A 13,674-nucleotide genomic window follows, 5' to 3' on the forward strand; every position below is an offset into this window, starting at 1 on the left:
TCACTGTGAAGGTATAAGGTCCAGCTCTGCCAATCACTGGTCACGTGGGCTTTGATGAGCCTTGTCCCCTCTGAGCCTCAGTTTCTTCATATGTAAAATGGGGGTGAGATGGTCCAACCTACAGACTGAACAGGCAGCAGTGTGTGTAAAAGGCTTAACACAGCCTTTGGCATGTTGTCGGTGCTCCCAAGTGTTCAATCCTTGCCCCTTCTTCAATAATAACAATATTAATAATAATAATTAATGTGTAGAGAGCTCCAATCAAGACGGCAGAGTAAAAGGACGTGGAACTCACCTCCTCCCACAAATACATCAAAAATACACCTATAAATGGAACAGCCCTCACAGAACACCTACTTGACGCCAGCAGAAGACCTCAAACATCTGAAAGGACAAGAGAGATCTCCACAGAACCTGGCAGGATAAAAGAAAAAAAAAAAAAAATAGGAAGCAAGGATGGAACCTGGGCCCCTGGGAGGGAGCTGTGAAAGAGGAGAGGTTCCCGCACTCTGAGAAGCCCCCTCACCAGTGGGGAGATCAGCCGGGACATAAAGAGGGCTTCAGAGGCTCAGAGGAGAGCACGGCAACTGGTTTGTGGCAGGCAGAACAGAGAGAGAGTTGCACAGACGACCCGTGTCACCACCCTGCGCGGTAGCCTGAGATGCACGTCTGCTTGTACGGACAGGAGCTGGGTGCTGCAACTCAGGGTTTAGAGGACAGACCCGTGCAGAGGACTGGGGTTGGCTGCACAGATACAGCCCAAAGGGGCTGGAGTGTGGAGTGGCCGCAACTGGGGGTGTTCACAGAAGAGGCCCAGCCCATCGCAGAAGTCAGGCTCCATTGTTAAGTGGCCCGAGAAGGGCAGGGCCACCATAGCAGCCTCTTCCTGCACGCGCCCACACCCACCTCCATGGAGAGCTCGCCTCAAGGGCGTGGGAGCAGATGCCAGCGGGCTGCCCACCCACAGAGGTGGAGCTGAAACCACAGCTGAGCCCTAGGGGCCGAGCGACTTAGGAAGCGGGGCTGAAATCTTTCCCTGTGGCCGCACAAGCTGCAGGTTTACACCTCTGCTGCCAGCTCTGTACGCTCAGGGCCTGCAGGTCATCTGAATGGACGTCGGGGGCTTCTGCACCAGAGACAGGTCTGGCCTCAGCAGCTGTGGGCTTCGTGGGCACGTGCGCGCAGGGGCTGGGCCAGGCCAGGGGCTCAGTTGCCTCCGTTGCTCCCACTGTGGGTCCAGATTCACAGCCGCTGCAGCCCTGGGACCGGACTTCAGGGGATCTGCGCTGGTGGCCCTGTGAAAACAATGCCCGGGGGGCACCAGAGCCAATTGCCAGCATTCCTATGGTTGAAGAGGGGCCAAGGACAATGCCCACATCAGTGTACTCTGTGAGCCTGCACAGCGGGTGGCACCACAGAGCTCAGTCACCGGTGAACAGCTCCAGCGGAAGATACTCAGTGGCTCCTCTCCCACCTACCTCACACGGCAGCTCAGAAACAGATCTGGGGCCTCTACTCCAACAACGAGGAAGCAGGCTCTGCCCTGGACAGGGCAGTGACAACCACAGAGCAAAGAGGAGACCCCACTCCATATCCAGTGCAGGCTCTGGTCACCACATCAGTCACACCCCCATCAAGGGGATAACAGCCAGCACACACTGATGAAAGAGCAGAAGGCATCCACTGTAAAAACAGCCCTCATCCCAAAAATATTAAACCCACGCAGGCTACACAGGGATGCTCCCACATGAAAATAGCCCTCCAAGACCAGAGTAGGTAACTGTCTCTCCTAAACCCACACAGTAAGAGAAATGTTAAGTATAATGAAGAAGCAGAGGAACCAGTCCCAGTTAAAAGGTCAAGAGAATTCCCCTGGAAGAACAAACAGTGAAACAGACCTCTTCAGTCTAATAGACAATAGTTCAAAAAGGAGATATGAAAATATTGAAGGAATTAACAAGGGCTATTGATAGAAATGCAGGTTACTGTAAAAAGGAACTAGAAACTATATGGAGGAACCAAGGAAAGTTAGAGAACTCATTTGCCAAGATGAAAGCTGAGCTAACGGCAGTGAATAGCAGATTGGATAGTGCAGAAGAACAAATAAATGATCCGGAAGATAGAATAGTGGAAATCATCCAATCAGAACAGCCAAATGAGAAAAAGCCAAATTGAAAAAAGAAAAATGAGAGCAATATAAGAGACCAATGGGATAATATAAAGTGTGTCAAGCTATACTTAATAGGGACCCAAAAGGAGAAGAGAAAAGGGGATTGAAAATGTATTTGAAGAAATTATGGCTGGAAACTTCCCAAACCTAAAGAAGGAAACAGATATCCATGCACAGGAAGCACAGGGGGTCCCAAACAAGACAAACACAAACAGACCTACACCAAGACATGCTATAATTAAAATGGCAAAACTTAAAGATAAAGAAAGGATTCTAAAGGCAGCAGGAGAAAAACAAAGAGTTAATTACAAGGGAAGCCCCATAAGGCTCTCAGCTGATTTCTCTGCAGAAACATCGCAGGCCCGAAGGGAGTGGCGAGATATACTCAGAGTCCTGGCAGGGAAGAATCTGCAGCCTGGGATACTCTGCCCAGCGTGATTGCCATTCAGAATCGGAGGAGGAGAGAGCATTTCTCAGACAGGCCGAAACTAAAAGAATAGAGCAGTACTAAACCTATCCTACAGGACATACTGAAAGGTCTTCTCGAAATAGAAAAGAGCTAAGAATCTATAGGAAAGAGGGAGTCACAATTGGAAAGTGAATCACGTAAAGAAGCCAGGACACAGATTAAAAGAAAAAAAATTCTGTGAAAGCGATGGTAACCACAACAAACAGCAAAAGGATGAACCTGAAGATGTAAAAAAGATCGAATCATCAAAAGCATAAAACGTGGGGGAGGAGAGTAAGCCAACATAATTATTTTTTTCCTAGAATGTGTCTGGGCCCATCTGACTACCAGTCTAAGGCAAGTAGACACAGGAAGGGGTTAACGTACTGGAAACGCAGGGTAACCACAAATCAAAAACATACAACAGACCCACAAAAGCCAAAAAGAAAAGCACTTAAGCATCATGCAAAAGAAAATCATCAAACCACAGAAGGAAAAACAAAAAGGAAGGGGCAAAGAAGGAATATCAAGTCAATGGGAAAACGAGGTTTAAAATGGTAATGAACACGTATATGTGAATAATTCCCTTACATGTCAATGGACGAAATGCTCCAATCAGAAGACACAGAAGGGCAGATCGGACTAGAAAAAACAAGAGCCTACAATACACTGCCTGCAAGAGACCCACTTTACGGCAAAGGACACACCGATTAAAAGAACTAACATATATTATGTGTCAGATGCTGTGCTAGAATATAGGAATACGAGAATAAAGAAAATAGTGTCCCCGCTCTTAAACGGATGACCATTCATGTTCACAGGACTCTTACCATGTACCTCGCCCTGTTTAAGCCTCACAACAGATCTAAGAGGTTGGTAACGCTATCATTCATTCCCATTTTACAGATTAGGACAGTTGTTTGCTGAGAATGGTGATAACACCTCAACTGCTAACGGGAGAGGCATCGGTTAAGCCCTGTAAAGAAGCCCTTGGAATCCAAGACCTGGGAGGTAGTGGACAGCGCTTCTGTCAGGGTGTAATGGGTTCTCTTGATGTGGAAATTGTGAGAAAACCCAGAGTGAGCCGTTAAGTTGGGAGGACAGCCACTGGCTGGAGCAGCCCCAGCCAGGGCCTTCTCTTCCCCATGCTGCCCTGCTTCTCTTCCCTGCAGGTGTCTGCAGCAGCATCCCGGGGACAGCCTGCCCACAGCCAGCGTCATCCTCTGTTTCCACGATGAGGCCTGGTCCACCCTCCTGAGAGCCGTGCATAGCATCCTGGACACGGCGCCCAGGGTCTTCCTGAAGGAGATCATCCTGGTGGACGACCTCAGCCAGCAAGGTGGCTCTGGGCTTCCTGGAGGCTCCCCGGGGAGGGCCTGGACCCTGGGGGATTCCCACGCACAGAGGGGGGTTTGGAACCCGTGCACGCAATGTTCCTGGGAGCAGATCTGCAGATGGGGACTCAGGTGCAGGTAGTTCCTCTCTGTGAATACCAACAGACGATTCTGCTGGTTGAATTCGCAGGTTTTATACTGTATTGCCCTTTTATATAAGGGACTTGAGCTATGTAGGTTTTGGTACCTGTGGGGGCTCCTGGGACCAATCCCCTCACCTGAATACTGGGGACAATTGCACATTGTTCTTTCCAACTCTGCTGGTTTGCTTACCTGGGCGCAGTCAGCACGCCCATACACACGGTGTTTCCGATCTTGAATACAGAGCCAAACAATCTTGTCTCATCCTGTATCCTCTGTAGGATGGTCATTCCTAAAAGATTGTTTAGACTTTTGGTCTCAATTTCTTACCTCGCATTTTCTCTTCGACCCGTTGCATTGCCCACTCGCTGCAATGAGATCCCTTCGGCCAGTGCCACCGATGACCTACTGGCGGCCACATGTAATGGACCCTTTGTCTTTGACTTCCTTGCCCATCGTGTCTTAGGTTGCGTACCCTAGATACAGCCTGAGTTGGGGACTCGTGTGCATGTGATTTGGGGGTGGTGCTCTCTGGGGAACACTGTAGGCGAGTGGAGAAAGCAGGAGAGGCAGAGGAAGGAGCTGGACTAAGATGTGGTGTCAGGTGAAGGTCAGCCGCGGCCAGATCCCAAGGGGAGCGCTGCAGTGTCAGCTGCACCTCAGCATCTGTCTTGCCTTGGGGCAAGGGAGCGGGCTTGGTGCCCCTGCAGTGGCGGGTCACTGACTTGGCACCTGGGGCGAGGGGTGGCATTCTGCACGACTCCCCGCCACTCGCAGGAGAGGTGGTTCCAATACCCAAGGGCCCGTTTCCAGGGAAGGACGCTGACTGCAATTAGCAGCAGCTGGGCATGTGCAGACCAAACCAGTGAAAGGGATCTCAGGGCGTCTGAGAAGGGCACCAGCAGTATCTGCTTCAGCCTCGCTGCTGCATTTGGAGAATGTGAGCAAGTTCTCTCCTCTCCTAGTTTTACGACACCATCTCTTCTGGTTTTTACTGGAGAGAAGCCCGACCCACCGAAACTAACGAAGCATCTTACATCGTAGCAACAACCGCCCTGTAATGTGTGTGATGCTCAGGACACTGGTGCTGGCCACCGCTCCCAGGAGAGGCCCACGGGCAGCGACCTAGTGATGGGCGTGGCAATCTCACGGGCTGTGGCGGCTGTGACCCCACTGACCGCAGCCCTGTCGATTCCAGGACAACTCAAGTCGGCTCTCAGTGAGTACGTGGCCCGGCTGGAGGGGGTGAAGCTGCTCAGGAGCAACAGGAGGCTGGGCGCCACCAGGGCCCGGATGCTGGGGGCCGCCAGGGCCGCCGGGGACGTGCTGGTCTTCATGGACGCCCACTGCGAGTGCCACCCGGGCTGGCTGGAGCCCCTCCTGGCCAGAATAGCCGATGACAGGTAACTCATCCCCGGGAGCTGCAGAGCAGGAGGTGGGGGAGGGAGAAACAGTCCCCAGCCTCAGCCTCTCACAGAACACCCACCCACCACTGCTTGCGCTGACTGCCAGCTCTAGTATCCACGCCAAGGAGTAAGCCCTGGCCAGAGAGAAAGCAATATTTCCAAGGGCAATGGGGCCACACCCTCTTAGGCGTGTTCCTGGCTCAAGAGGCTGTCCAAGCTGTTTCCCACTTGACGATTGGTCTGGGCTCCTGTCTTAGGGACACCTAGTTCTTAAGGTTACCTAGTTCCCAGCCGGGGCTGAGCCTGCTCTATTGGGAGAAACAAGTTGGGGCAGGGAAGAGAGCACCTCCATTCGAGGGCTTAAATGATGGAAGGCAGTCTGAGGAATCGTGTGTGTGTGTGTGTGTCTGTGTGTGTCTGTGTGTCTGTGTGTCTGTGTGTCTGTGTTGAGGAGCATCAAATGCCTCCAGCCCTGCAGAGGGAGAAGCCTTGCTCTTGTCTGATGCCCCAAGGAATCTCTCCAGCCCCCATCCTACCCCACACCCCTCGGCAGGCAGAGTCCTGGAAGGCCCTGCATCAGTCTTGGGGTCGCACCGGAGCAGCAGAGCTCTGGGAAGAGCGAGTTCAGAGCTTTTTGCTTCTCAGTATGAGATACCTCTCACAAACACCGAGAATTTGCGTCAACTTCCAAAATGACTTTATGCTTCATAGAGCCGGGGGAACATTCAGGCCGGGGAAAAATAAAGAGGGGTGAGGTAAACTAGGGCTCATCCTTCCTGTGGTAAAAGATTTGGTTGGTATGTCTGCGACTGCAGGTAGCTTTTGGCTCTCTGGACAGTGGTGCCTTGGCTGACCTCACGTATTTCAGTTAGCCGGTGTTTGTCAGTGGCTCCATTGAAACCCAAAGCCTTGACCTCCTGAAGCTTAGAAAGGCTTAGGAGAGGATCGACCTCGTGTCTTCCTGAGAGTTAAAACAGTTCACAAGTGACAGGATGATGGAGTGAGCCCTCTCCCAGCTCCTTCCAAGTCAGACAGGGAGCTTTGCTATTTTGCTTTAAGTGAATTCCAACACGAGACACATCTGCAGATTCAAAACACAAAGCTAAACATAAGACTGACTTTTTTTAATCACACTTTTTCAAGTCCCTAGACTTCAGTTACTTCCAAATTGAGCCATGGTTGGGCAGCCGCTGTGGTCCATGGGAATAAAAACCTAAACAAGGAAACTTCCTTCACTTCATTCACTGACATTCTATTTTTCATCTCTACCCAAAAGGTACTCAAAGAGGCTTATGATGTGTCACTTACGTATGTGGCTAAAATAGAAGGAAAGGGAGATTTCAGAAAGGAAAAGATGGTGTTGGCAGTCGGGGGTAATACAGTTCTTAGAAGTGAGCTTTACATGTGACTCTGAATCTCCAGCGAGATGGAGTAAAAAGAGAAAGTTGATGAATTTTAGGGTGATTGTTTTCTGATGAAAAGGGACATACACCTTTTATCAAGGAGGACACAGCTCAAAGTTCTGGGACAGATTGATTGCGTGGGTGCTTGAATGCAGTTTCCTTTCTTGTCCTGTTATGACTACTGAGATGGCGCAAACTTGATGGGGTTCTTCAGAATTCAGCCACACAGCTTCCCTGGATCTTGATTCTGAAACTCCACAAAATGCTTTGCCAGTAGCCAGATCCCTCTTGCCTGCTCAGCTCATTCCGCAGTAAGTGGAGACTTGGGAGGCCGCCTTCCTTTCTTCCCTGCCTTTGTGTCTCAGTTTTCTTAGGTCAGGCCAAGGTGCCCCAAAATAGTGGAGGCCAGAGGGATTAAGTTCCCCTTACCTTCCAGGGGAAACAATGTGAAAAGGACAGGATATATATATCCTGGATATACCCTTGATATATATTGCAATATATCAAGATTCTTGCTCTGAATATAAATCCCAGGACTCTTCATGCCAAGGCCAGTCACTTGAGGCCACAGATTAAAGCAGAATATTGAATCCCAGGACCACCCTGGTCCTCTCCGTATGGGGTGGGCTCGTGCCAGCCCTGGCTGTCTCCAAGGTAGATGGAAATTGATGGGCGTGTAAACAGCATGGCTGGCATCTCTCTTCCAGGAACCTTCCTTTTCTTTGACTGGAAATTTCCAGCCACTCCTGAGTTCAGGCCTGAATCATTCCGTGGTACACTTTTGAGAAGAAACTATCGTGAGAGGCCTGAAAAAAAAAATGTGAGTGAGATACTGACTAGGTGGAGGGCAGCTCCTGGTACACCTGAGTGATGACTTGTTTAGTTAAAAGGCAGAGTTTTCAAGCTGTGCCACTTTCCCACATCACCCTCTCTGAGATCACGTAGTCCCAGGCTGTGCAAAAAAAAAAACCAAATTGTTTAAAATACAAGCACCAACAGCAACAGTAAATGAGCAAATCAACCTAGGCTCACGTACTCATACACACTTTTACACACACACGCACGTGTGCGTGCTTTAACATTGAGGATCCTTCTGGGGCTAGACAATCCTGATTCCTCAAGCCAATCAAGTTTTATGATCCAGGGAGGCATAAGAACTAGACCCTAGAGCAGGGGCCCGTGAACCCTCTGCAGTTGTGCATAATATTTTGTATATGTGCATATGATTATTTTTCTGGGCAGGGTCCATAATTTTCCCCTGTTCTTGAAGGGATCAAAGACCCCAAAAGAAATCAAGAGCCACAATCCTAGAGCATTACAGCTGAGAAAGACCTTTGTGGGAAGTAGTTTAACCTCCCATTATACAAATGAGGAAACCGAGGCCCAGAGAGGTGCAACAGCTACCTCAAGATCACACAGCACATTAGTGGCAGAACTGAGCCTAGGTCCCCACTCCCCTGTTTCACAGTTTTGTCCAGAGAGGTTTTTAAAGGAAGGGGCAGGCATGATCTTTAATAAAATGGGCCCCCAATTCCTTATGGAAAAATGTATTTTCTAGAACAGTGCTGTTCAGTAGAAGTAGAACATGAACCACAGATGTAACTTAAGCATTTCTAGCAGTCCCATTTCAAAAGAAAGAGAGACAGATGAAATTAATTTTCACAAAATATTAGGGTAAACCCAATACGTCCAAAATATTATCATTTCAACATGTAATCAATATGAAAATTACTGAGATTTGTACATCTTTTTTTTTCAAACTAAGCCTTCTAAATGCAGGGCATATCTTACACTCCCAGCGCATCTCAGCTCAGACAGATGCTATCTTGGGTGCCCGGTAGCCGCGTGTGGCTGGTGGCTGCCATATTGGGCAGCGCATATCTAGATTGTGTCTGTCCCTCAGCCAGTGGAGGGTGTGTGTCCCATATCTGATTCCACGATTCTTTCCAGGAGCAGGGTGGTGTCGCCTGTCCTCGACGTGATTGACTGGAAGACGTTCCAGTATTACCCCTCCAAGGACGTGCAGCGTGGGGTATTGGACTGGAAGCTGGATTTCCACTGGGAGCCTTTGCCGGAGCGAGAGAGGAAGGCCCTCCCATCCCCCATCAGCCCCATCAGGTGAGGCTCCTTCACTCAGCCTGCTTTGCCTTTGCTTCCTCAGGACGGACAAGCACCAGACTGCCTGGGCTAATCCTGGTTCTCCTAGTTTCCTAGCAAGTTACTTAATCAGTAAAGTGGGGATAATAATGGTAGGTGCCTTACAGGGTTTTTGTGAGGTTTGGATGAGCTAATAAACAAAAAGCAGTCAGAGACTGCCAGGCACTCAGCTATAGGTATCATTATCCTTACATTGTTATTTCAACGGAGTCCAGTGAAGCTTCCAGACCCTGGAAGTAGAAAGTGGAAGTACTTATCTGGGGTCTCTACCCAGCTCTGTCTCACCAGGTAACACTGCAGTTTCCCTGGCTTCAGGTGCTTTCTTGGTAAAGAGGAAGAATTCAGCCAGGTGAATGCTAAGACACCAAAAGTCTCAAAAAGATGTCCAACTTTATGGTTTGCTTCTCATGTGTTTGGTTTTTGGATGACTGTTCTATTTAAGTTGATGTTCTAGATATCTTCACTGTATAAAACCATCCAAACTTAATGGCGTGAAACAGCTGTTTTAAGAGCATGGACTCTGGGCTGTGAATTCTGAAAGCGAGCATTGGCGTTGGCCGTCTCTGCTCCATGGTGTCTGGGGCCTCAGCAGGACCATCCTTTACGAGACTAGACTGGCTGGAAGTGATTCAACAGCTCCCGGTGGGAATCCCCTGGAGTTTGATACTGGCCGTCACTGGGACCCAGCGGGAGCTTCTTCCCCGTTCCCTCCATGACGTCACTGCAGGCAGTGGCTTCCTACACCCTGGCACTGGGTTCGGACAGCAAGTATCCCAAAAGAGCCAGGCAAAGCAAGCTGTATCCCCTACCCAGTTTAAAAAAATAATTTATTGAGGTGAAATTCATATAATGTAAAACAAACCATTTCACAGTGAACAATTCAGTAGCATTCAGTACATTCACAATATTGGGCAACCACCACCTCTTTCTAGTTCCAAAACATTTCCATTATTCCAAGGGAAACTCCCTAATATACCGTCTCCAACTGTCCGCTTTCGCCAGCCCCCGCACCCCGCAATCTACTGTCTGTCTCTATGGATTTATTGATTCTGGGTATTTCATATCAACGGAATCATACAATAGGTGACCTTTTGTGTCTTTCTCTCTCACTTGCTGTGATGTTTTAGAGTATGTATCCCCTTCTATAACCTGGAAGGACCTCCCTGGCGGTCCAGTGGTTCAGACTCCGCGCTTCCACTGCAGGGGGCACAGGTTCGATCCCTGGTCGGGGAATGAAGATCTTGCATGCTGCATGGTGCGGCCAGAAAAAGAAAAGTCCCCTAGGGTCACTTGCTCCATAGTCACAGGCCCACCCAGGTTCACAGGAAGGAGACATGGACCCCACCTCTCAGGGCGGGCAATGTCAATGTCACGTAGTAAGAAGAGCCCATGGGTCAAGGGATGTGCTGCAGTGGACCTGCCCAATGCCAGCAATTACCCAAGTTTTTTTTCGACTGCCTAGTCCAGGGACACGAAGTGAAGGCATTAGGCACAAACAGGACTTCCAGGGGTCTGCCCGAGGGTGTGTAACGCTAACAGCTGACAGGTGCTAAGCCACTAGTTTAGCTGTGCAAAAGATATTTCTCTTTATTTCCTACTAACTGGACTTAGGTAATTTCTATCTTGACCCCTGTTTCCTAATGGCAGAAAACTTCTGGACAAATTAGACAGATTCAAGTATAACTTGGTCATCTCATCTTCACATCTGTCATCCAGGTGTGTCTACCTTCCCATCCCCCTCGGGTTGATTTTGGGCTCCAGGCTTCTGTGGGGGAGGTTGCGGGAGAGGGAGTGCCCACCTCAGGCTTTAGCTGGCCTGCTAAAAATCTGTGTTCACCATGGTGCCCCTTCACTGCTCATGGCCTCTGGTGGGGGATTGGCATGCTGGCCCCAGGGGCCTGCACCCTCCACATGGCATCTGCCAAAGTCCCACATCTTCTCCTGGTCCCTGTGGCACAGCACACGCTGGTGCTCACAGTCCAGGGGCCTCCGTGGAGCTGTACCCACCACCTTCTGCCTCTGCCCCCAGTGTACCACCTGGACCCCATCTCCTGGGAGCGAGGGTGGCCAGGGGGTTCCTGAACTTCCAGGGCAGCCAGATGGGAGGTGGGCAACGTGCCCTCTGCTCTCAGATCCCCAAACAACAAGTACAGGATCCTCCTCCAGGAATTAACCCCGAAGATGTAAAAGTGGACACAAGGTCGTTCTCAGGGACCTACCTGCATGTCTCTTGGTCTCCCCATGGGCTCTCTCTTCTCTCCCTAGGGCGGAGGGTCTTATCTAGTTTGGGCATAGAAAATACTGACTCTGTGAGGGCGATCCCTCGTCTTAGGACAATCCCTCATCTTTAAGCTTTAGAGCTAAGAGTCTGGGGGCTTTGCTCTCGGCTCTCGGGCCATGTCGTAGTCAGCTCGGTGGTCATAACGACATACCGCAGGTTGGGTGGCTTAACCAACATTAAATTTATTTTCTCACAGTGCTGGAAGGTACAAGTCCAAGATCAAGTTTCTGGCCAATTTGGTTTTTGGTGAGACTTCTCTCTTTCCGGCCTGCCCCAGGCCACCTCTCCCTGTGTCCCCACGTGGCAGAGAGAGGGCCCCGGTGTCTCTTCCTCTTCCTCTTTTAAGAGCACCACGTCTGTCAGATCAAGGCTCCCCCATTACGACCTCATCTTCCTTAATTGCTTCTTCAGACGCCCCACCTCCAGCTACAATACAGTGCAGGTTAGGACTTCATCATATGAATTTGGGAGGGAACACGTACATCCAGTCCGTTGACAGGCCGACACCAGCCTCGGGCCTCATATTCCCAGTGGGGAACATCCACGGTATTAAGAGGCAGCCAAAAGGTGGGGTGCAGGGCCGGATAGACTTCGCCTCCTTCCATCACAGGTGTGCGCCCTGAAAGCACAGAGAGCTTTGAATGCTTTACTGGTCCATCCGCATCTTCTGAGCACCCGTTTCATGCCGGACCCCCTGCTAAGGGCTGTGGACACAAAGAATTGAAAGAGAAACGTCCAGACCTCTCAGAGTTACGGTGTGGGGACGGTAGTAGGTCGGTCAGCAGTATGAGGGGTGCCGGACAGAGGGGTCCACAGGGAGCTGAGAGAGGTGCCCTCTTGAGGGAACAGTTTATCCTGCTCCAGCCAAAGCACGGGGATTCTCTTCAAGAGAACAGACTTCTCGGAGGAACTTTGCCCAACCTGAGGCAAGGACACCTTGACCCCAGGCATCCATCCTCTCTGGAAACTTCTTCTAGGCCTCAGGGCCTCTCTGATGCCAAGGTCACTGTAGGTTACCTTGACCTACCATCAGGCAAAGTCAGCACCTCTTCTGTTTCAGCCAGAGAGGGCCCAGCCATTGTTGCCCTGGGCAGCCGGTCCTTCCCTGAGACCCAGCTGCTACCTGGGCCCCCAGGGAGGCCTTGGGCTCCCTCTCCAGGGCCCAGGTCTCTCCTCACACAAGTTCATACATTTCTACCCATGTCTTCCCCTCCCTGGGTACTCTGACTTCATGGCCTCTCTCATCAGTCTGGTGAGAGAGCACAAAATGAGGAATTAGAACAAGATCGGGTACAGAATATATACAGATGCTAAGAAAATTCTAGAAAGGATATCATCATTTGTACATTTGCAAATGATAGTATTAAGGAATATTTATTGAACATATACTATGCGCTTAGCTGATGCTATAAACATACATATTAACTCAACCCTTACCATAATTCTATGAAGCAGTTACTGTTACTAATTACTGTTATTAATCCCATTTTACACATGTGAAAACTGAGGTACATAGAGATTAAACTACAGATGAAGCCCCCAGAGGTTGCTCAGCTTCATAAAGTTGTTAAAAGATAGATCCCGGGTTAAAACCCTTATGGCCAGCCTCCTGACACAATGCTTTACACAGCTCTGCTCTGCTGTGTTTTAAATACAAGTTTTAAATAGTCTGTCATCCCCAGATACATAAAGACGATGCAGACACCCGTGTCAGTTCAGGGCAGGGTTTGCTGCCAAATACATCATGAAAAAGCATTTGATTTTCAGAGATCTTTGGATTTTGGCCAGCACGTGTACTTTACATGACATTGCTTTTAGTCCCCACAAAATCCTATTATAAAACACTATTATTGTCCCCGATTAGAGGTAAGGAAGTTGAGCCCCGAGAGGTTATATATCTCACCCAAGATCTTATAAATCATAAGTGGCAGAATTAAAAATTGCATCAAGTAATAATTACAATACTGGTTTTTAGTATTGTGATATAGCCTAGTATTTTTAATAACCTAAAGGTGGGTAGTTTTGTTAATGTAAAACTATTTTCTTAGTAATTAAAAAATCCGAACTCTGAGTCATTCACTCCTTGAGGCATACCCAGAGTTTGGCTGCATTAAAATTTGTTCTCTTTTGAATAAAGAGATCCTTGTTCAAAAGCCTCTGTCTCTATCCTCCCCAGTTTAACCCTTCTGAGGGATGTTCTTATCATCTTAATTCCCTCACCCGAGGATTCCAGCTTTCTGTGTTTTTAAGTCTTGTGTATTCCTCCCAGAGCAGGTGGGGACCTATCTACTCTCAGAGTCCCTGGGGGATTCATCTTAGAATTGGGGAGGGGGT

The 13,674-nt window shown here is 49.4% G+C and overlaps 1 protein-coding gene across 2 annotated transcripts in view; it reads left to right on the forward strand.

Moving 5' to 3' along the window:
• GALNT15 (polypeptide N-acetylgalactosaminyltransferase 15) overlaps positions 1 to 13,674 on the forward strand; it is a 42,241-nt gene that overhangs the window by 15,309 nt on the left and 13,258 nt on the right. For both annotated transcript variants that reach the window (XM_057740346.1, XM_057740344.1), the window contains exons 2-4: positions 3,791 to 3,957; positions 5,292 to 5,496; positions 8,853 to 9,020. In XM_057740346.1, the coding sequence (XP_057596329.1) occupies positions 3,791 to 3,957; positions 5,292 to 5,496; positions 8,853 to 9,020 (540 nt within the window). The remainder of the gene's footprint in view (positions 1 to 3,790; positions 3,958 to 5,291; positions 5,497 to 8,852; positions 9,021 to 13,674) is intronic.

Source organism: Hippopotamus amphibius, chromosome 6 (genome assembly GCF_030028045.1).
Source record: "Hippopotamus amphibius kiboko isolate mHipAmp2 chromosome 6, mHipAmp2.hap2, whole genome shotgun sequence".
NCBI classification, from domain to species: Eukaryota; Metazoa; Chordata; class Mammalia; order Artiodactyla; family Hippopotamidae; genus Hippopotamus; species Hippopotamus amphibius.